Source organism: Siniperca chuatsi, linkage group LG18, assembly GCF_020085105.1.
Source record: "Siniperca chuatsi isolate FFG_IHB_CAS linkage group LG18, ASM2008510v1, whole genome shotgun sequence".
NCBI lineage: Eukaryota > Metazoa > Chordata > Actinopteri > Centrarchiformes > Sinipercidae > Siniperca > Siniperca chuatsi.
In genome coordinates this window covers 23,240,332-23,265,171 of record NC_058059.1, presented here as the reverse complement: position 1 = coordinate 23,265,171, position 24,840 = coordinate 23,240,332, and the positions used below count along the sequence as shown (strand labels likewise).

General features: G+C 39.0%; 1 protein-coding gene across 1 annotated transcript in view; it reads left to right on the top strand.

Annotated features, from left to right (window-relative positions):
* The window catches only part of atp8b1 (ATPase phospholipid transporting 8B1), a 45,585-nt gene extending 40,988 nt beyond the window's left edge, over positions 1–4,597 (top strand). The window contains exons 29-30 of the mRNA XM_044174087.1: positions 1,893–2,023; positions 2,749–4,597. Of these exons, the coding sequence (XP_044030022.1) occupies positions 1,893–2,023; positions 2,749–2,982 (365 nt within the window). The 3' untranslated portion in view covers positions 2,983–4,597. The remainder of the gene's footprint in view (positions 1–1,892; positions 2,024–2,748) is intronic.
* The last annotated feature ends 20,243 nt before the right edge of the window (positions 4,598–24,840 follow it).

Below are 24,840 nucleotides of genomic sequence, written 5' to 3'. Positions count from 1 at the left end.
CCATTCCACCGCAGTGTGACACAGTCAACTGGCTTGTCTGGCTTTATACATACAGTCGGTATCTCGTCATAGCTGGGGGCGTGGTCACGGCGGAGTTGGTGAGGGGGGAAACAGTCCTTTCTCCCAGTCTGGAAATGCGCGGTTTTTAAACTCATATGCTAATGTCAACAAAGTGTCATGTCTTGCATAAAGTCCTTGCTGTCAATTGACAAAGAACGCTACATTGAAAAATTAAACAGGATCGGATTGCTGTCCATATCTCATAAAAGACTGGAAGAATGATCCAACTTAATGGCCCGAAGTGTTATTCCCAGATATCTTCTGCTATCTGGTTGGATCGCCTGGTAAGAGACACTTTTACATTTACTATAGATATGATTTAATTAAATAATATCAGTAACGTTGCCCTACAGCCATTAACGCTATGATGTAACGTTAACAGACTAGCATGTTTTAGTGAATTCCATGCACAGTTTTGAGACAGTAGCAACGCTAACGTTAGCTGTTGTAAAACGTGTTTCAAGGAAAGCTACTCAGTTTGCAAAGTTTAGGCTAAACATTATATGTAGTTCACTTAACTTAGATTGTTTGAGGAATGCCATGGGTGTTGGATTCCTCTTTCTAACACTGTTTGGCTAAAGCGAACTTAACGTTAACGGAATGAAGTGCCGACTACAAACATTTTTTGATTTCGGATTCCACACAGGCGCCCAAACTCATCCTGCCGCCGGATGGCTTGCAGCCACCCTGTTCTCCTACTTGGTTCTGTGTCTTGATTCGGTAAAATATAAAACTTCAACTTTGGATTTTTAATCTTATTTGACGTGCAGAAAGCCACACAGCAAACTTTAAATTTGCTACTGAAAGTTTCCTTTTTATTGAAAACCTTACTGTTCCCAAACACAGAAACCTAAGAGTTTCCTGGACAATATACCGTTCGTCCAATCATGGCTTAGCAACCGTAACTAAGGCCTGTCAAGCTTCGGATTTTTCCACATGCTGAAGCGCTGTGCACGGGGCTGTAAGTAAGATACTCTGCATCTAAAGTTGGAGACTAGTCTGTTTTTTTTGTTTTGTTTGTTTGTTTTTTTCAGCCGGTCATGTATGATAATATTTCATAGTGTAGATATTAGCAGCTCTGTCCTGCTCCTAATTGGATTTCGGTTAGTTTATACTCCAACAACCCCAGCCAAACACATTATCCGAGATATTACCCGAGCGTTATGTTGCTCCACATCGTCAAAGCCTTTTCTCTTGTAAAGTTAAAACTTAAACACACTGTTTGACAAACAATGAAGCTTATATCTAACCTGTTTCTTGCTTGATAATTATGAACTGGATCCCAGTATGTAGTTGTTCCTATCCTAAAAAGCTATGCTCTTCGGGACTCGTAGTTGACTTCTCTAAAGTTGTTATGGATACAGTTTTGTACCTTTTTTTTTTTTCTTTGATTTTTTTGATTTATTTTTTGTTTTGTTTTTGAAGCTGAATTGTTTTTTTCATGTTCATCCAAGAGTCAGAAATGCTCCAGCAGACAGTCAGCTAAATGGTAAATGGCTGCATTTATATAGCGGTTTTATCCAAAGCGCGTTTTCCCATTCACGCATGCACTCTCACACCAATTGCATTGAGCTACTACGCAAGGTACTGGCCAACCATTGGGAGCAATTTCTTGCCCAAAGACACTTTGACATGTGGACAGGAAAAGGTGGGTTTTGAACCACCAACCTTGTAATCAATGCACGACCCGCTCTACCCCCTGAGCCACAGCCGCCCCCGCAGCTAACATAGTCTATGTGGAAAATCTCAACATCTAACGGGACCTTTAGACACCACATCAACACCGCCCCCCTTCAGTACTCTCTTAACATGTGTGTATTTTGTGTTTTTAGGTGCAGCGTCGAATGCTCTGCGTCAGCCCTACCTGTGGTTAACCATCATCCTGACTGTGGGCATCAGCCTGCTTCCAGTCATCTGCATCCAGTTCCTCCATAAAACCATCTGGCCCTCTGTAGGAGACAAGGTGAGACCTCCACTAGGCAACCCACCAACCTGCTGCTGGGACTGCTTAAATAATCACCAATATCAAGAAAAAGTAGATGGGACTTCTTAAGATAGGGCATACCAAATTTTTAGGATAGGAACAACTACATACTGGGATCCAGTTCTTATGTCAATTTATTTATTTTTTTCTTATGTCAAAAAAGGCAAATGGTTATAGTATGGTTGTTCTAGAAGCAACAGCAGTTGTTTTTTTCCCCCCTCATAATTATGACTTAGTGTCTCATAATTGTGTTTTGTTGTGTCCCATAATTATGAGATTTAAGATATATACGCACAGTAATATAACTGACCAATTTTCTATCATCAGGGTTAAAAGTCCCAAATGATTGCATAGTGAAAACCAGACATGGTTGAAAGCTATCAAACCAAAAAAATATGGCCTTGTTTTAAAAAAAACTTGTTGTAACTAGTCTGCTTCTGCATATGTTTTATATGGAATATAAATATATATGGAAGTATCAGAATTATCAAATCAAATTGAATCGTGGACAGGATGAGAATAGAAGTCAAATGGTTTCATCTAACTGCAATTCGATTAAATTAAACAACTTTGAAATTAAACTGTCGTGAAATGTAATTTGCTGAAATAGAAGTAACGCTGTACCTTCTCTTTTCCCATAAGATGAAAAAATTACACAGCAGTGTTTTTCTAATGTTACCTGCATATTTCCCATTATCCTCCAGGTCCAGAGAAACAGGAAGAAGTACGAGTTGGAGATGGAAGAGGAGGGAAAGAAAAAGCCGCCAGTCTTCCAACGCGGCCAGCGTTCCCGCCGCTCCGCCTATGCCTTCTCTCACTCCCGTGGCTACGCCGACCTCATCTCGTCTGGGCGGAGCATTCGGCGGCGCCCACAGGCCCGTGGTGGACCCCAGGACAGCATCAGGGAGGTTCCCCAGAGAGAGGCCGAAAACATCTGAAGAGGGCTGAGCGGGAGATGGAGCAAAACTGTAGCCAGAGAGGTTGTAAATATTTCGGAAAGTGCAAGGAGTGCAAGGAGTGCTGGGTTTATCTTCATTGTTATCTGTGGAGTCGCTGCTGAACTGGTCAACATCTGAAGCTCGGCATATAAACGACAGCCTCCTCCTTTGGGGTATTCAAGTGCCTTAGAAGGTGATAAAAGAAAATAAGTGCTCCTAAAGGTGCTCAACTTTTAGAAATGAAATGAGGGGCTTGAGTTTACCACCAGTGTGTTAACCTGATTTGCAAAAAGTTAAATGAAGCGCTACTGAATGTGTTTTTGCTCCAGTCTGAAACCCTGACCTCACTGCCTCCAGTTCCTTATCTATGCACGGACTCTTTGTTAAAATGCAAATGGGGGGGAAAAAAGCTCACCAAAGAGACAACCGCCGTTACCGGGGATTGAGGTCATGCAGTGACTTTGTGACTGACAATGCTATTTAACTCAGGACTTTTAAAATAAGTCTTATTTTTAGTCATTTTGTCCCTACTTAACTTTACTATGGCTGGATGTGTTGCCGTATCGTTGTTTAATAGGATACTCTTTGACCTTCACAGTTTTAGCCCAATGTCTGCGGAACACTTCATATGTTAGTGTTTTATTAAAATGTCAAAAATATATATCGGGCTGCAACATGTTAATTTAGTTTTATTTCCATGCATTGAGGTGCAAATACTAACATTTTCATTCACATTAAAACAATGGGCTAAAGCTAAAAATGTCAAGGTATCCTCTTTTAATGTTTTATTATAGATAACGGTGGGATGTTACTATGCCAGGCTATGCAAGGTGGTCGGATGTTATAAAGTGTGTCTTAATTTAAATAAGTTGTGAATAGTGATCTTTTCTCCTCTGCTGTATCAAATGACCCAAGTGCTCTTAGAGAGAGTGTTGTAGTCACTCATTTGAGGGACTTCAACTTTGTTTCAAGCTTAAAATCTTTGAAATACCTATTTCAAACCTGAATCCTACTATTATTTGTTCTATACCTCACCTTTTTGTTCTTTTTTTATTTTCCTAAGGTACTGTAAACATACTGTAGGGAACCTGCAAGGAGCTCTAGTTTGTCAATTTTTTTTACTATTTGCAGAATGTAAATTCAAGTGCTCCTTACACACAGCAAGGAGGTCTTTGTTTATGTTCATTTGATTATGTCGTAGTAGTTTGTTCTTTCCTTTCTATTAAATTTCTTTTACTTCTTGGAATTTAAATCACATGTTCCTTAAGTCATAAAAAAATGAGGAGAGAGAGTGTGTGTGTGTGTGTGTGCGTGTGTCTGTGTGTCTCTCACTGGTTGTTTACATCGAACCCAAAATTTTTTTTTGTCTTTTTCCAGTCCTATAATCAGATTTAGGATATCCACTAAATAGTGCTAAGGCAAAATTCCCGTTCTGACTGTTACTGTATCCCTTTCATGCTAGTGTTACTGTATGCAGATAATGTCTTTATTACTGAATGAATGAAAGTAGATGAGGACTGTTGTTGATTGCACCAGCAACAGTTTGGTCTCTGTCATGTAATGGTATTTTATCATGTGGTTAATAAAAGCTAAGGGCGCATTTAGCAATCTGAAAGAAGTGTTTATTTTATTGTGGTGCCTCTCGCTTTATGTATGATTGTGTTGATTTTAATTTAACATGATTAGGTCTTAGTTTTTTGAGCTTATAGAGATTATAGAAATTTCCACAGAACTCACTAAACCATTTTCATGGGGACTACTAGTGTCATTTATTACATTAGGGGGGGAAAAAACGTTAAACACTGAAGTCCGAAAACACACGAACACAACACCCCAAATATTAGTACAGTATATACATCACCCCAAATACGCTATCAATGGCAGAGGAGTTGAATTTATGTTTCACGAAACGCTGGAATTTGTCTTTTTCATCTGTCTTATAGTACAAATTGTGTTTTCATTATTACTATCTATTTACTTATTTTGATATGTAGAGAGTTTGTATTCACTATATGGATACGCTTTAGTGTGCACAATAATGCCTGTACTGAAAACTCCCAGTAATAATCCCCTTGACTTGACAGAACATTTTTTTGGGGGAATCTAGAGGATTTCCCAAAAAATAAAACAATTAAGAGACTAGACGTCATAACTGGGAGGTAGAGTGGAGAGGGTTAGCAGTTCATATAGCTGTCACATATAAGGATATTAGCAGAAAAGAAGTAGAAAGTGAATCTGGAAACAATGACAAGTCTGATTGTCATTGGTCAGATAGTTGATAGTTATGAATTTTATGAACAAAATTGGTACTTCCATCTCAGGTCCAGAGACCTCCAGAATAGGAGTGTCTCTGGATCACAGGGCAGGTATGTGTTTCTATAGCATCTCTAAAAATATGACTCTCCTCCACATTCAGTCAGCGACTATATGCTGGACTCAGAGCTTATGTTTTGTTTTTGTTTTTTGGTTTCGGATCATCTGCTGGGCTTTGTGAGCTGAAAGACCCCCCCCCAGAAAACCAAAAAATAATTAAAAACTGAGAAATTAACTAAAATATTAGAAAATATATTGACAACATAAAATAAAGGCTTAGATACCCCCGATTTCTAAAAGAAGGGACAGACAACCAGAAGGGGATTTACAAAACTTTAATTTGTGAATATAGAATATCATTATTTAAAATATCAGCTTTGCCTTGTTAGATTATAGGCTATTTGTACCAATAGCAGATGGCCGCCCACCCTGAGTCTGGTTCTGCTCATGGTTTCTGCCTCTTAAAAAGAAGTTTTTCCTTGCCACTGTCGCCAAGTGCTTGCTCATGGTGGGATTTGTTGGGTCTCTGTAAATAATATTATAAAGAGTACGGTCCAAACCTGCTCTAGAGGAAAAGTGCAATGAAATAACTTCTGTTATGAATTGGCGCTATATAAATTAAATTGAAGTGAAATTGAATTGTAGATAAATAACTTGGATATAAGGATGTATGGAATGATTGAACCAGATTCCTTTGCCACATTTACAAGGATTTACTAATTGGATATGTGAGCAAAATCAATCACTAAAGTTTATTTTTTTGTCAAAATGAATACAGTATTCTTGTGTGTTCATTCCAAAAAGTATTAAAGCTACAGAAGAAAATATGAAAGTAATATGACAGTAGGTCTATGGGGTGGTTGTGGTTTAGTGGCAGAGTGGGTCGTCCACCAATCGGAAGGGTGGCGGTTCGATCCCAGCTTCCCCCAGCCCACGTGTCGAAGTGTCCTTGGGCAAGACGCTGAACCCCAAATTGCTTCCGAGGGCTGTGCCTTTGGTGTGTGAGTGTTTATGAATCATTAGCTAGTGTAATGGCAAGAACAAACAGACTCTCTGATATAATAACATACAGATGCTATACATAATTTTTTGATGTCAATACTTGATCTGTGTATGATTGTTTGGACTGCGTGATGAGAACAGTACACTGATGATGATGAGATGTAACTTCAAAACATCCTATTGACTGTTATGTCCAGACTTCAGGGACACTCTTCTCCCAAGGCTGAGGAGCCTGACCCTGAAGACTGGATAAATAACTGATGATTATACTGATGTATGTTTTGCTGCTGTGAGTCGGTCTGCAGACGCTCGAAGTAAACCTACAGAAAGATAAGTGGTTGCCTTGAGTGTGTCTTTTTTTCCGCCGAAATTGCCACTACACTAGTTTCTTTGAACTGATGAGCAGGTAGCACCTGCCATCAGTGTGTGAATGGGGTAAATGTGATATTTCGTGTGAAGCGCTTTGAATAGTCGGAAAAACTAGAAAGTACTACACAAGTACAGTTCATTTACATTTATAACTGAGGGCATTTTCCCACTATAACATAACAAAGTGCAGTCGAATGTAGAGAAGTAGAATCTAGACTAAAATGAAGCAGCAGTGGAGTTAAATGTCTGTATGAAGTCAATGGGCCCCATTCACACATTTTCTTATGTTTTATCTAAACATTATTACCGATAGGAACATTTTTCCCTATCTATCGGTAATGACATTGTACTCACTTTGCTCCTTGCTGAGATCTGGAAACAGGACAACATCACTACAGCACAGTCCGAAGGGGCAAAAGAAAAAAAAAAAGAAACGATCAGAAAGATCACCACAAAAGTTATATAACCTTTTATTCATGTTGTAAACAGGGACGATTAACACACACAGTCAAAGTTCAAACTGCTCCTCTTCCAGGGATGAAAGACTGATAAGCCTGTTATGCTGTTAAACACACTGAGTCTGATTCGGTCCAGATTTTTTCAGTTTAGACGTACACTGTTCTTTGAGAGGAAAAATGGCGCAGCGAAGAAATCAGCTGGACCAGAAAAAACTTTCGTTCTGTCTGGACCTACTGAGACATTATATTGCAGCTCATTCTCTCAGTAGGAATACAGCTGTAGTCTGGAGGCTTTTGTCTGTGGACTTTTCGTGGAATTTAGGATGAAGCCTGCAGAAATTATGTCAGCTGAAGGAACATACTTACATACAGTATTTCCTGTTTAACTAGGATTTTGTATTTGATAGGGACAGTGCTAAACAAATATATACTGCTGCTGAGAAGCTCCACCTGTAGTCCCTGGGTGAAATCCGACACCCTGACAAGGGTGCTGACAAGACAACAGTGCAAAGAAATTTAAAGAAAAGGAACAGGAGAGGCTCATCCTGCAGTGACACTAACTTCATTATTCACAGCATATGTCAAAATGAAGATCAAATGATTAGAAACTAAACAGCCACAGTCTACCTTTTGATTACGTAACACTAACAACATCCAGCGGAGACTGTGGTGAAGACAACACTCCCTAAACATACTCATATAAAAACAAAACCAAAAAACGGTTTATTTATTCGGGGCATCAAGGTCCTAATGTGCAAACAGAAATTACTGTTGATATACAGCATACCTCAGTGTCAAAGCAGCAAATGAGGAGAAAACAAAAGGGCAGCCCACAAATCAGCCTAAGAGTGAAAGCCTTTCCATCAGTGTCACTACTGTGCTTATATACCTGCCTGCTGGTGAGCTCAGGGTGACCAGACATCCTGAAAAATTCGGGACAGTCCCGAATTACGAGCAGTTGTCCCGAATCCCGAATCCTGACCTGTTTGTCCCAAAAATGAACCGTTATAGTAACAGATAATACTAACAGGCTTAAACGAGAACTGTCTGTATGCTGTGAGACTCGAATTGACTCGAGACTTGAAGGCAAAAATGCTGAAGAGACCTGACTTGGTGACACAGTAAAATTGAAAGATGCTGCACAGATAGTATTGTGTATTTTGGAGCGTTGCCAAATTGTCATAATAATAACATAACAGATGCGAGCAAAATGCTGCTGCTGTCACTAGAATAAAAAGACTCAAATTCAAATGAGAGAATGCTTTTATTAAATTATCAATTACATTAGCATAGTAGATGAATCGTTTTTTTACTCTCTGAATCCGTGAACATATTCTGATCAAACCACTTAAGTAGGTTATAATTTCCTGATTTTAGTTATTAAAAAATGCCCTGTTTGTTTTTGTAAAATATGTAAGTGTAGGCTATTACTGATGTGTTTTGACTTGTCTGTTGCACTGATCATAAAAAACGGATTGTTGATGTCATTTGACCTGTTTTAAACCAGATGACAGAGAGTGCAGCCCCCTCAGCGGGAGCAATTTGTGATAAAAATATGTGTGTTTGTAAGATCCTACAGCTTAATGACAATCTTAGCTGCTGAAAAGACGTTTAAAATGATTGTAACACACCTGTCACCTGTGCATAATGGTTCATGCGTGTTGTAAACACAGCCAGGACACTGTGCTTCATATCATCCTCAGAATCTGTAACTGATCTTCATAATATTACAGTTTTTCTCGATTGCTTAAACACTATAACCAGGCTTTTGAACAAAAATTTCAAAACCATAACGCCATTCATCAAAAAGCACACCCATTTCCCTAAACTATAAACACTATTCCCCTGTTTTGACACACGAGTCAGATTTGTTGAACTGCAAAACTCTACACACAAATCCCTTCATTTCTCGTTGCCTACACCATGTGGTCATTTAGAAAGCACTCAAGTCAGCACAGCTTGAGAGCAGTTAGCACACCATTACCCAGGTGGAAGCACTAAGAGTCAGAATCGATAGATAGATAAAAGGGCCCAAGTCAGTTCATTCAGTTTTGGAACAATGGATCCAGAGAGACGTGAAGGAAGAGATTGAGGACACCGGAGAGGAGGAGAAAGAGGTGAAGGAAGAGGAAAAGTAGGGGGTGGAGGAGGAGTAGGGAGAGGAGGAAGAGGAGGAGGAGGAGGAGGAGGAGGAGGAAGAGGAGGGGGAAGGGCAAGGGCAAGGAGACAAGCAGTCTCGGATGTAATTCGTGCCACTCTAGTTGACCATGTCACCTCGATCATAAGAACCTTCAGGGAGGAAAACAGGTAGGTGTGCTTCAGACTGCTCTCTACTGTAACTTTTGAGTGCTGTACTCTGTGCAGTTACAACACATACATGTACTGTAGCTGTTGCACTATACTAATAAAAATAAATGCATCACATTGCCTCACATACAGAGAGTTTCTGTATGCTTCCATTTTTTAGAAAGGATGTGCTACAGTTACAGTAATCAGTAGTTCTATTTTTGTAGGACACAGAGACGACCACCTGGTGGAGGGAGGCTAAGGCTTTTGTCGGAGGAGTAAGAGAGGGAGCTGGTAAATATGGTCATTGCCAACAATGTAATCCGTTGATTCAAGGACAGTGATTGAAGACAATCACCAATTTCGAGGGATAAATGCCATCAGCCTCTCCACAATTGATCGCATCCTCCGAAAGCACAGGTTGTGGATGAAACAGGCCTACCGCGTCCTTTTAGAACGAAACTCTGTCGTTTTGTTCAAAAAGGACACGGTAGGCACGTCAGGAATATGTTCAAGTATGAGTTTTTAAATTGTATGAAGTATTGAGTACCGTTACAGAATAGCAGTACAGCAGTTTATACTGTAGCACAAAGTACATATGCTGGTCTGCCATTTGTACCCTCTTGACCTGTGCTTCAGGGTAGTCATTTACTGTGTTTCATGTGTTTTGCAGAGAATCTTTAAGATTGAAAGACAGCCTGTTCCCCATGAGATTATCTTTGTTGATGAGGCTGGATTTAACTTGACCAAAAGAAGGAGAAGGGGGAGGAACATAATTGGCCATCGGGCTATTGTGAATGTCCCTGGGCAGCAAGGAGGGAACCTCACTATGTGCACGGCCATCAGTCAATGAGGGGTACTCCACTGCCAGCCATTATTGGACCCTATAACACTGTGCTCCTCCTTGGTTTCCTTGATGGTCTAAGAGAGTGTGTGTTCCAGCTTGGCCAGAGGGAGCCAGCACAACCAGAGCAGCCTCACTATGTTGTTATTTAGGATAACGTCAGCTTCCATCGCACTGCTCTGGTTCGTGACTGGTTTACCAATAACCCGAGGTTTTCCAACATCTTTCTGCCTGCATACACTCCCTTTCTAAACACGATAGAGGAGGTTTTTTTTGGCATGGCAGTGGAAAGTGTATGACCTCACATCTGTGTTCACCTCCTCCAGGCCATGGAAGAACTCTGCCTTGACATTTCAGTTGATGCGTGCCAAGGGTGGATCAGGCATGCAAGAGGATTTTACCACCGCTGCCTGGCTAAGGCCAATATAGCCTGTGATGTTGATGAGATTCTCTGGCCTGTCCCCAACCAAAGACAGGATGCTGGGGGAGAATTATTTTTGTTGTTGTTGTTTGGTGTATTGTACTGTACATTAAGAATTAAAAAAATGTACAAATGTATACATTTGTTGTGTCTTTTGTTGTGTTCAACATGTGAAAAGGTTTTTGAGGGGGAGAACCACAAGCACCATAACTTATTACCGGTTTTTGTAGTATTGTTTTGAATTTATCTCACCAGTGTGTAATACTATGTTGTAGTGTGTGTGTGTGTGTGTGTGTGTGTGTTTTGAGGACTTGTGTGTCATGTCTGAGGGCAAAGCTTGGTTTTTCAGCAAGATTGAATGGTTTTGAGTGGAGAGCTTCATTTTGACATGAAAATATGAAGTTTGGGGAATTGGGTGAGAAGTTATGGATTTGTGTTTAGAGTTTTGACAAAAGGAGGAATAATTTCAAGAAATGTGTTTGAGCAATCGAGAAAAACTGTAATAACAAACAGAGTTAGAATCTGATGTTACTCTAAATTATTCTATAGGCTACATTTTAATCCTGACACTTAAAATTAAGCCACCCATTTGAGTCAGTGGTTCAGTTGTTGTTGTCATTTCTTACTGTAGATCTGTCCCAATTTTCAAAGCTCATATTAAACGGGTTAATAAACAGGTTTTAAAAAAAAACAAACAAACATCTTTGTTTCAGTACAGTCGTGACAATGTGGCTACAACTAGCTTTTACAATGATCTTCACTTCTCACAAAAAACATATTTCCTAGGAATTAATTTGGCAAGATTTAAAATTCAACAAACAGGCAATAGTCCAAAAAATACAAGAGGTGAACACAAGACAGAAATTGTGATACTGGGTTGCAAAGACTGAACTGAACTGAACAAACTAAGGAAATTAAACAAGTGAGAACAATAAATGAACACTGTGTAGCACAGGTGTAAATAATAAATTAAATAATGGCTGAATTCCATCTGCTGTGGAAAATCTGTGTATCTGTCACAGAGGGAAAACTAAGGCAAGTGGGACACCTGGTGGTGAAAAAAAGAACATGAAAAACAAATCCAACCACTCCAAAGAGTAAAGGGGCCAGGAGTGGGGACAGATACTGTATTTTCATTTGCTCTTTTCCTGACAGGTTGCCATGCTGAACTTTAAAGGAAGACCTCAGGAAGTGGAAAACATTTGTGGGATGTTGTGCTTTCTGATCACTCACAGCACTTTGGAAACAAAACCACCACAGAGAAGTTGTAATGGGCAATCGCTCTAAAGGGTAACTCATTTTGTTGTACAACCTTGTGTTGTAAAGTGATAAATAAATTACCTTGAACCTTGTATCTTGTATTTTCAACGACTGCTCTCTCTACTGATGATGGACTCAGGATCAATGTGGTTCTGATATGTTTTACCAGTGAAAATGAACAACTGGTCCACTTTAAATATGTCATACCAATACTGCAAAAAATAACCATTTTCATGTCCCTGGTGTTGTAATAAACCCTGGGAGATATGAAGAGTTCAAAGCTAGGTCACTAACAGCACCAACATTGCCTGTTTCTTTTCTACATGAGCAGGTCAAGAACACCGTTAATAATTAATGAAAGGAGTGTATGGAACAGATTTGTTTAATCATGTCACACAGCTGCTCCAAACAAACCTAAGAGTACTAAAGGGTGAGTGGACTAGGTTAACACATCAACCTCAAACTGACTTATTATCTGAGCAGGGTAAGCTTAGGTTGTGTATTTTTTAGCTGGAACTGAACTAGTCTGATGTCTCAAACTCTTCACTTCATGTTCTAAACAGGGGCTACAAGAACACACTGACTGGCTTGAACGGCTCCTCTTCCTGGAATGTATCAAATTATGATACATACAAATAACACACATACAACGCATAACCGCGCCTTCTTCTCCCTGCTTTCAAGTACAGCCAGTCCCATTCGATCCACGTGTTTCCGGCTTCATGCCCCATTCAGAGAATCTGCAAGTTTACAGATCAGTGCAACCAGGGCTGCCAACTTTTCAATTTAGTTTGGAGTGAGATTCGGTGTCAGTGAAGTTGGTGCATTTTATGAGTAGACCTTCTGTGACATTACCCACCGCAGGGGTCGGGGTCATCACCCCTCAATCCCCAGGAATATATTTTTAAAAAGTATACATGAAAAGCCAAGTCAATAATCATGGTCAATGATGAATAAGTATGGTTGAGCAGCATACCACACATCATGGCCTAAATTGGGAGACCAAACCTAACCAGGGTATCTGGCGATCTTCCCCCAGAAAATTGTTAATTTCAGAGACTGTTCCTGAATTCTAGTGAATTTATGGAGTAATTTTGTTGCTGAAGTGTGGAGTCGGGAGGACAGGAGGGAAGGGAGCATGAGAAATGGGACAAATAGGAGAATTTGGAGGGTATATATATATATATATATATATATATATATATATATGAGCGGATATGATTACATTTTTTTCACATATATTGTTAATGGTTGCTATTGGTGATTTGATTTTCAAATTTGTAGTACTCACCTCAAGGTTTGAAAAGTGGGGGTGACACAATAAAGCAGAAAAAAAGGATTTGAATACCGTTTTCTGCATTTCTAAATGCTTTTATCATATTACCAGCTACTTAAAAGCAACACATTATTATTAAGATGACTATCACATCACATGCTGTGGTATTTAATTAGGAATATAATATAATATATACAATATAAGCTATACTTTGAAGAATAGGACTGGTAGATCCATGGCATGTTATTTATGTTCCATTTGCAACTTCAATAACAACATATAAGAAATGTATCAAAATATGAAATATAGGCTATATATATTTGAAGAAGTCACAAACTGTCAAGAGTTTTATCAAGATCACTGTAAATGAATGTTTTATTTTTTGCCCCATGAATTGATTTTTAGGGGCATTTACTAAACTCTGAAATAATGTATAATTATTACGTTATATGTCAAACACTTAAATATTAGTTTTATTTGAAAAAAAGAACAAGTGAGAACAGCAACGCCCCCCCAAAACTTTATGAGCATTCAAGAGCACTTTTGGTCCAAGCTCTGTTCATTTCTGACCTGGCCTCTGTCATGCTGCTGCCGCACTTTCTCTTTCCCCAAGTCTGCTGTAGAGAATATCGATAAATTGTTGAGAATTTTGACGGGCCGTTTATATTTTTACTAGCGCAGCTTTTCTAGCCTTTACGGTACTGGTTTAGCGACCTGCGAGTCGAGTCAATGAGTGTGGGGTACACACACAGTAGACAGCGGAAGAATTGAAAGAATTGTCATGGTACAGCGTACCATTCCAAGTGTTTCTGTTTGTTCTCTGTGGGTTCTCCTCCTGTGCTTGTCTGTGTATGTGTGTGTGTGTGTGTGTGTGCTGGTGGGGCGCAGCCTCCAAGGAACCTCCAATCAGGAACTGACACACCTGCTATTCACCTGCTGTTACCCACCTGCTCTCCATCCACTAATCAACACCTGGCAGTATATATACCCAGCTCTTCTCTCCAGTCCAGATTGTCCGTTTACCTATGTGTTATTACGCCTCGGCCGCTACCTGTGATCTATGATAACTTAACTAACCTTCTGAATTCCCGTTTCCAGGCTCACCTCATCTACCGACCTCTGTCTCCAACCCTCACCGGTTCCACCAGCTTACCACGGATTCTCCGCCGCTCCGCCTGCCTGCTCTCACCAGTCACTCTCCAGCCAGCCGTCAGCGCCTAGTCCACAGGCTCCTGGCATTTCCCTCTACAAAGCCTGGAGTCTCTCATGTTTGTAATAAACTGAAACTAATCACTCCATTTTCCTCTGTGTCAGTCGTGCTTTTGGTTCCAGAATCTCTGTGTGTCATAACAAGAATGGACAGACGCTTACATGTTCAATCTTCCCACAGGCAGTTCAAAACCAGTAGGCCTATCATATGTTCTGAGAGCGTGGCAATTATTAAAAGTGGCAATGTGAAGCGCCACTACGAGACAAAGCACGGAGCATCTTTTGAGCAGGTTAACAAAGGGGATGGATTTTGGTTATTTTGCTAACAAGGGGGATGGCATCCCCCCTCAAATAGCCCACTGCATGTCTCCATACTTAACTTTTACATTTTAAGATTGTAAAAGACATCACTCAGGCTAATCAACAACAGATAGATCAATTCTTCAAACTTGCTCTTGTTGGTGATGCTTATTTTTTCTATTGCAAAACTCTACTGGTAACGTTACTCTAGTCACTGTCTGCGACTCACAGTGTGAGACTGGGTCCACTTGATTACTATCCCGGCGTACGCTGGTGTCGCATCGAGTTGATTTGCGTCGCAACATTATCGCTTATACATTTGTTTTTCACTGCGTGAGAAAATGGACGTGTGGTGTGAGAGCGTGTGAAAAGTGGCAATTGCGTGGTCAATGCAACGAGTTGGCAGTCCTGGTGTAACCAACATGCTGTGAGTGCAAGTGCTCTCATGCCCCATCCAATGCATAGCAGTGAGTGAACATGAAAAAGGGAACTCAGTTTTGGTTTGGATAAGTTCCCAGCTTTTTTCTTGTTCTAGAAAGTGAAATTATTTGACATTCACTGTCTCTGAGAGGTGAAATGGCGCAGCGAGGAATTCAGAAGGACAAGGAAAAACTCTGTTGTTCGATCTGTCTGGATCTACTGAAGGATCCAGTGACTATTCCCTGTGGGCACAGCTACTGCATGACCTGTATTAAAAGCCACTGGGATGAAGAGGATCAGAAGAAAATCCACAGCTGTCCTCAGTGCAGACAGACCTTCGGACCGAGGCCTGCCCTGGTGAAAAACATTTAGTGGAGGAGCTGGAGAAGACAGGACTCCAAGCTGCTCCAGCTAATCGCTGTTATGCTGAACCTGGAGATGTGGCCTGTGATGTCTGCACTGGGAGAAAGCTGAAAGCCATCAAGTCCTGTCTGCAGTGTCTGGTCTCTTACTGTGAGCAACACCTCCAGCCTCACTGTGAATCCCCTGCCTTTGAAAAACACAAGCTGGTCGGCCCCTCCAAAGAGCTTCAGAAGATCATCTGTTCTCGTCACAATGAGGTGATGAAGATTTTCTGCCGCACTGACCAACAGTGTATCCATTCTCCATGGATGAACATGAATGCCATGACGCAGATTCAGCTGGAACAGAAATGACTGAGAGGCAGAGAGAGGTTAGGGTGAGTCGGAAAAAAATCCAGCAGAGAATCCAGACCAGAGAGAAAGCCTCCACCTTCAGCCTGAGGTGGAGGCTATCAATTGTTCTGCTGATAAAGCAGTGAGGGACGTTGAGAAGTTCTTTACAGGGCTTGTCTGTCTCATTGAGAAAAGAAGCTCTGATGTGAAGCAGCAGATCAGATCCCGGCAGAAAACACATCTCAGTCGAGTCAAAGAGGTTCAGGATAAGCTGCAGCAGGAGATCTCCAAACTGAGGAGGAAACACACCGAGCTGGAGCAGTACCAAAATCTGTCCTCTGAGCTACTTTGAGGCTGTAACAGCATCTGTGTCAGAGGCCAGAGACAAACTACAGGACATTCTTTGTGAGGAATGGATCAAGATCTCAAGTACATTGACTAACCTGGATGTTTTACTGCCACAAGCAGAGCCCAATATTCACATCGAATCACACTGGATGAAAACACAACAAACACACAATTATTATTATCTGCTGGAAACAGAAAGGCAACATATATGAGTAAGAAACAATTGTATTCTAGTCACCCAGATCGATTCATTAACAGGTCCCAGGTCCTGAGTAAAGAGAGGCTGATTGGACATTTCTACTTAAAAACTCAAGTGCAGCAGTAGTGGTACACAGAAAACAGAAAACAAGTGAAAAAAGAAAAGTGCAACTTAATATGACGAGAAATTAATAACAAACAATGACTGAAAGCTTCAGACATAAGAACCAGCTATTAATAATTTTAGGGTGTTTCTACTGTTACATCTGTGCAATGAAAATAATTAATTTATTAATTAATAATGATATTATTATTGATAATCAAATTTTACAATTATTAGAGGCTCTTTACATTTGAGGAACTAAAACAAAAGTATAAAATTCCTAATACCTACCTTTAAAATATTAACAGATAAGACATTTTAGAACTAAAACTCTGCATAATTCTTTAGCCAAACCCTGCCTCCCATTTGGAAAAAAATCAAAGAGTCTCTTTCTGGTCAACACCATTTATCTGTTCTTTGGTCATTCAAGCGAGGTTCATTCGTTTATTTCCTGGAAAGTAATCCCATGGAGGATTTCACAACTCAAGAACTCTTACTGGTATTAAAGCAAGACTGTCAAACTGATAAAACCAGAAATAACACAATCTTCATTTTACAAATGAAAACTTAAATTATAAGCAATATAGTGCACCTTTGCTCAATTTGACGGGTTTTGCTGCTACAGCCTTGCTTGGTATAGTATGACCAGTATTTTATACAGGCTAGTGTTAGCTATTGTTTGCTAAATTTAGATAGATATTAGTGTAAGATTACTGACTTTATGATTCGTCTCAACTTGTACTACTGTTACACTACACTTAATATTTATCACGTTTCCGCAATTGCTAGATATGGCCACAGTTTAGCAAATTTCATAGTTCTTACTTTGAATTATAAAGCAATTACCTAAATAATATATGGAGAAAATGATGCACCACCACTACATTTCTTATTTATGTATTCATTTAGTTTCTGTAGTTGCCTTTGCTTTTTTCTTTAAAAAAATTGTACTACTACTACTAATATATATATATAAAATTTCCCTTCACCCTGTGGGGTCGAATGTGTCATCCTCAAGTTCGGGTCCTCTACCAGAAGCCTGGCAGAAGCCATGGGGTGAGAGGGGAATTTTATGAATGAATATATATATATATATATATATATATATATATATATATATATATATATATATATATATATATATATATATACATTTTCATTTCAATATATATTAAACAGTATATTGTAACAACCAATCATTTTTGATAGTATAATTATATAAACGATATAATAAAAGTATATCATTTTGCTATCACAGCTGTCAAAATTCGTGACCCACTATCTATGGGGTAAATTGTTTTTCTGTATAGCCATCAATATTTGTAAGATCATTTTAAGAATTTCATTTTGAGGAAGATTTCAAAAATCTGATGTATGTTGACTTTACTGAATTTACTAATCAAATTAATTATTCCTTTTGGAGTGAGTGGATTACAATAAAAGTAAGCAACAACGTCTTTGTTCCTAAATATTCTATTTCTTAATTTAAACAAAGATGGTATAGCTAGAAGTGAAATATACCCTTGTTCAATCTGAATGACATGAACTCAAATTTAAACATCTTATTTAGGGGTAAATTAATTAATACTAATGTTAATTTCCATTATTTTCACATTTTCATACATATTTATCTGTTTATATTTTTCTTGTGCCATACTATTAAGTGCATAGAAGCACAAGTTTCTGTTCAAAGATTATAATGTGGTCCCTTGTGACATAGCATTAATTCAGATGAGTTTTATAAATGTATGTTTGTGTCTTCATCTGACTGTAAACACTTAACACAGGCCTTACTGACAGTGTATTAAATTACTGTTTAAGAGTACTGTCAGTGTAGTGAACTGCAGCAGGCCTACTGTGTATTTTAATAGAGCAGTGCTGTTTAGAGTCTCTGGGTGTCACTGCAGTCTTTCTCAGCTCTGCTCTGATTAGTTTCTGACTCCAGTGAAACATCATTGTGTAGTTCAGCTGCAGCAACAGAGGATGGCAGCTCACATGGCACCGAAACATCTGAACAGGTTTCATCACTCATATTTTCTCATGTATTCATGCATCTTCACCTGACTGTGCAGTTTAAGGGCTGTTTAACAATTAGTGGGGATGTGATTTTTTTTTTCCCCAGGCAGACACAGTCCTCACTCCATCAATGAAGAATCACAGCGATTTTTGTTTTTGTGCCTGAAGAGTACATGCAGCTGGGCAAAGCCATACTGGACAAATTACATGATTCTTAACACATGTATCTTTGATTGGTTAGATAAAACGTGAAAGTCAATTTCAAGCTACAAATCAATCTCTTAATATGTCCTTAATTATAGCTTCTTCATTCTACACAAGCTTTGGCATTTTTTGTTTGTGCATATTAATTATTACTTATTACATATATACAAGATATATTTCTCTCAGCACATTCTTAAATCAGCATCATTTGCGAGTTTCTTTTAGTATTATAAAATATAAAATATAAAGCTCCCATATTTGCGGTCACAGCTGCTCAATACATCACTAAAAGTTTAGAGTAAACACTGCTACGAGCTGACAGCAGGTTCAATATTTTGTTTCCTTTTTGATGCTAAATTTCTCTCAAATAGAGATCAGTTTTGCATTCTGCTAGTAAAAGCCATACAAATAGACAGGTAAAATAATTAAAAGACAACAATAAATGATACAAACAATAAATGGCAAATCATAAAAAGTTCAAATGATTTAAAAAAAAAAAGGCTTTGATGAATATAAGCCAGACACAATAGAACAGGTAGAGGTGGCAAATAAATAAAGATCAATCTGTATAATTTCAAAGTGACAATCGATAATTGTCCACCCAAAATCTACTGCCTTTTAAGAGTCAAACTTCACCTCCTGTAGACATAAAAGGTCTGTAGCAGCTGTGATCAGTTTGAATGCATGTATTTTTGCTCTGGGTTTTGTTCTCCACTTGAACATTGTATCGTCATGTCAACACTGAGACAATTATATACTGTTAACACAGAGCCACCATCAAAGCACCCACTACTCGTGCTATGCAGGAGTTAAAACAAACGAACCCTCCTCACTGAAGCTAGCAGACATAAACACTGACTTCAGTGCTCTTCTATGTTCGCAAGCTTGTTGCTAACTGTGTCTGTTTGGTACTGAGCAGGTAGTGTACAGTGGGTTTTTAGAGCTTTTTCACTGAAAACAACTGCCTGCCGCTGTGGAAACGACGCTGAAACTCATTATAAAGCTCTGTAAAGCCAAGGGGAGCTGCAGATTCAGCTGATAATTCTCTGTAAATTCATCAAACGAGGAACCGCTTGTCTTTTGATACATGTTATCATAAAAAAAATCTATTATTATTATTATAGTCGAACTCCCAAAAGTAATAATCTCAATTATTTTGAGTGACATTGAGCTTGCAAAATAAACAAATGACCCAACAACTGTCATCAAATTCAAAAGTTGCTAAACACTGATTGGTGCATGGAAGTTTGTGACATCACCTTTTTCCAACTGAGCCCCGTCCACTTCAAACCAGTAAGAAGAGCACAAACCCCCACCTCATGTGAAATAACCAAAACTGTTTGAACTTTGTCAGAAAATATGGTCATGTAGCAACGCGCCACTCAAAGTAAAATTGAAATTGAAAAAAAAAGGTTTTATCTGGGCCTTTAAGTGAAGCAGAAGTATTTTTTTTGCATTGTTGGTGTTTTAACCATCCAGTTTCTCTAGCTAGTTGCTGCTTCACATTAGCTTAACACTACAGCTTATACATTCCCACTGTATGTTGTTAATCCACAGTTGCTGTAACACAATACATATTTGAGTACTACTTCATACACAGTCATATTTTTAAACCGTAGGCTTTTTGTATTTCCGTACAGTGAAAGAATGAATGTGGAGAGAGGAGACAGACGTGAGGGAGAAAGGTAGGATATAGCCCTATAGTGGAGAAAGAGAAACATGGAGAAAGTAAATAAGGTGCAACTGATTCCAGATCAGACATTGACACATTCGGAAGCAGCCAAAGAGTCAAAGACGGAGAGACATGTAAAAATTCTGAGAAGGCAGTGGTGGAAGAAGTACAGTATTCAGATCCTTTAAAGTACCAATACAGCAATGTAAAAATACTCCATTACAAGTAAAAGTCCTGCATGAGAAGCTTAAGTAAAAGTACAGATGTATTAGCAGCAAAATATCATTTAAATAAAATCATGTGAGAAGTTTAGAGTGAAATCCCTAACTTTGGTGGAACTGCTAACAACTCATAGCCATCTGAAATGTGACAACAGGCCCCAACTTCACACTGCTTTGTTGTGAGAGGTCACATTCTGAAAAGGTTGGAAACCACTGGCTTAATTTTTAAGAGTTTGTTGTATTTTATAAGCTTATTATATTTTTCTTTAACTATAGCTGTCAAATAAATGTAGTGAAGCAAAAAGTAGAATATTAGTATAAAGTTAGTATTACGTAAAAAGTGGCATAAAATGGAAAAACTCAAGTAAAGTACAAGTACTTCAAAATTGTACTTAAATACAGTTCTTGAGTAAATGTACTTTGAAAAAAATGGTAAGATCTAACTTACAGCTGTATTGAGATAAATGACTGTTCTGGTAAATATTTCAAAGGCACACTCTAATCAAAGTGTAAAAACGGAGTGGACAGGCTGCTTAAGCAAACTTTAAATTGTTATTAAGTAATGGAAGAGGAGACAGGGGAGCATCAGCAACATTTAAGTCTTCACTTTGGTCTTGAAAGGATCAAATTAATTTGGAGTTAAAAAAATGTCATTTAATTTTATACCGTAAAAGCCCCTTAAAAATATTTACATTGATGGTTTCTGTTCCTTACAGCAATCCTGCATGAATGACATCCGACTCCATCAGGGTTTTAAAAGTTGAAATTTTATTAGATTCATGCCTGCAACCAATAAAATTACTGCTTTAACACTACTAACAGCATGTTAAATCACCTTTTTTTTGGCTGCTATCTCTCAGTCTCTCTGTCAAATCTGCATCAGTTCCACATCGGAGGCCTCCAGGCGGACTTAGATAATGCTCTCCATATTTACAGTGGCAGGAGGATTGGGAGGGTTTTTGAATAGATCCCATTTGTGTGAACCTATTAGTACTGAGCTCTCTGAGCTCCCTCTGATACGCCTCTGAGATTAGGCAATGGTATTACTGTAAGAGGATCGACTCGCCTCGAGGTGAGGGCCGAATATACAGAGGGAGAGAGAGAGGAACACACACAAAAATGGGGACATGCTCGCACAGATAGGACCACACACTCCCCAGAAAAAAAACAAAACAGAACCTGGCAGTGAGAGCGAGAAAGAGATGGATGGAGGAACACACACACACACTTCAAAATGAAGAACTGAAACCAAGTACCTGCAATGATAATGATGGTAATGAGAGAGGAAACGTGTGTGTGTGTGTGATAGTGTGTCTGAATGAGAGAGAGAGAGAGAGAGAGAGAGAGAGACTGAATTGTTAAATTGAAATGATCTGTTTCACTCTCCTGAACATGGAGTTCTTTAACCTGATGTTATTTAACCCCTTAGCTTGACGCGCTCGCAACTGCTCAACACTTGCTCGCTCGTCAAGTTGACTTTTAAGACTTTGGAGGCGGGGATGGAATAGACAGTGGCTGATGTCTCTGCTCCTTTGATTGGTCACTTTGAATACTGACCATGAACTTTGATTGGTCACTGACACAGTTGAAGACAGGCAATTGCTAGCACTGACCTTAACTAACTTATGCATTGGGTCTACATTTTGGGTCTACATGGCCCCAAGCCATTGATCCTTGACATAAAATTGCAATCAAAGCAAAATAACATTCACACATAGACCTGCGTAATAAAATAAAATAAAAATAACAATAATAAAACAAAACAGATAAAGTCTGCAATATGAGAAACTTAGAATAAGTAAAATAACATAAAGATCATCAGAGGTTTGAGAGTCCAATCATATTACAAAATTAGATTCTACCATCTTGAAGCTTTTCTGTCAACTCATCTGCCACAGATTCCCAAGCCTCAAGAGTTGAGGCTCTCGCTTTATTTATTCTGGCCATTGACAGTTCTAACATTACTATATCATGAAACTGAAATAGCCAGTGTCGCACAGATAAAGTATTGGGAGGGAGCCATCTTTGCGCAAATATCTTTTTGGCAGAGGTTAGTCCTGCCAGCCAAATCTTTCTTTGTAGCTCTGTGAATTTTGTCTACATTTTTGAACATCAGCAAGACTAAAGAACTGTTAGTGGACTTTGGGAAAAAACAGGGAAGAAACTATGTCCCCCTTAATATCAATGGGTCCTCGGAGGAGAGGGTGGACAGCTTCAAGTACCTTGTTGTCCACATCAGAGAGGACCTGACGTGGGCGCTGCACACTGACTCAGTGGTGAGAAAGGCAAGGCAGAGACTGTTTCATCTCCGGCGCTTGAGGAAATTGCAGGTATCCCCTCAAATGCCGAGGAATTTCTACTCCTGCACCATCAAGAGCGCCCTGACGGGGAACATCACTTTCTGGTTCAGAAACAGCTCTACCCTGCCTAAAGGATATTTACACCAGGCACCGCAAGAATAAGGCTTGGAGAATCATTAAGAATCCCAACCACCCGGATAACGGCCTTTTCTCCCTGCTGCGGGAGTTAAGGTACCGGATACACCAGGCCGGCATTGAGAGGCTCAGGAAGAGCTTCTACCCTCAGGCCACTAGGATCCTAAATGAGGTCACTGCCAAAGACTGCCACCCTCCCCCAATAATACACATATATTTATTACTATTACTATTCTATTTAAACTTTTTAAAATGCACAAATTGAAGGAAGTGGTAATATTACATTCCAATGTGATTGTACCTTATATGATTTCATGTGACAAATAAACTTGATTGATTGATTGATTGATCCCAAGGATTAATTAGACCTGATCCAAAATGCGGTCCACCAATGGATGCATTAAGAGAACTGAATACTGTGCTCTACGATAGCTCTCCGTTCATTCCAATGATTTGTGCTCTAAAAATACATTTTAGAGCACATTTTAGGTGTCATTTTTCCTGCACCTCACAGTTCACACTCTTCATCTGACTCAAAAAACTTGTGAGAGTAGAGATATTCAGGTATAAAATTTCCATGCTTCGATTATTTGTGGCCAAAAATATCACGGTAAACGGCATTATTTCAATGATCATCAAACTTTCCTGAAATACTAGTATTAATGCAAAGATAAAGTAAAATTACTTCACACCATGATCACCTTGGATTTAATCAGACCTTACATAAGTGAACAGTGACACATACTGCATCTTTATTGGATTACTTTAAATGCAGCATCATGACTGTGTCTCTTAGATTTTATGAACCAATTCATGATTTATTTCTTGTTAATATCATAATTTCAATCTGAATGATCATAGAGACCATACAATTCAGTTTTAAAGGACTTAGAACCCAAAAACACAATGTGATCCCTCCATTACTGTTGCAATGAATAATCTAATATTTAAGTAGTATTTGGCTTTATTATTTATTTTGTTGAAGCACCTGAGGGAGTAGAGCAAAAGAAAAATCACCTTCTGTGTCCAAAGACTTATCTTAGAGAGTTATTTTAGATTGAGAGAAGGAAACTGAGATGCAGAGATAAAGGGTGATGATGTAGGAAACAGAGAATCAGACATAATAAGTAAATATGCATTTAAGAGTAGATGGAAGCTACTGCTCTGGACTTTGTATCTCTATAACCCCCACGACATGAGGATTTAGACATTTGAGGGGTCTAACAGACCCTCAAAATAACTAATGTCACAAACTAGGATGACTGACAAAATGTCAGTTGTGACTGTGACCTCAAACAGTGAGGAAGTGAGGGCAAACACAAGGGTTAAATCATTGTGACATGAGATTTTCCTCAATTCTTCTACTGAGAAACAGCCAGAAAGTATCCAAGTACATTACTGAACTACTCTACTGTTTATTACAACTTCGGTCTTATTTTCATTAATAACATTGTTTTCACCAAATTAGTTGCTTAGATCTGAGAACACGGTGACGTCACTAAAAAGAAGTCTGATAGATCAAGAAACACGAGCGAGTGATGATGATGATGATCAGACAGGTTGTTACAGTTTATTCAGTTTGCAAACTGATGGTTAGCAAGCTCATTGGCTCAGAGAGCTTTAGACTACTTTGGAGGTAAAACTAAAAGTCAGCGCACCTGAAATGTCAGTAGTAATCACAGGAAAACTGTGTGCACACAAGCCCTGAAGCCGGTCTATAAGCTCTGACGGTTTACTAATGTCTACTACTGACATTTTGGGTAATAATTTTACTTTTTGCCTTGCTTTGTGTTCCTAGATCTCAGTAA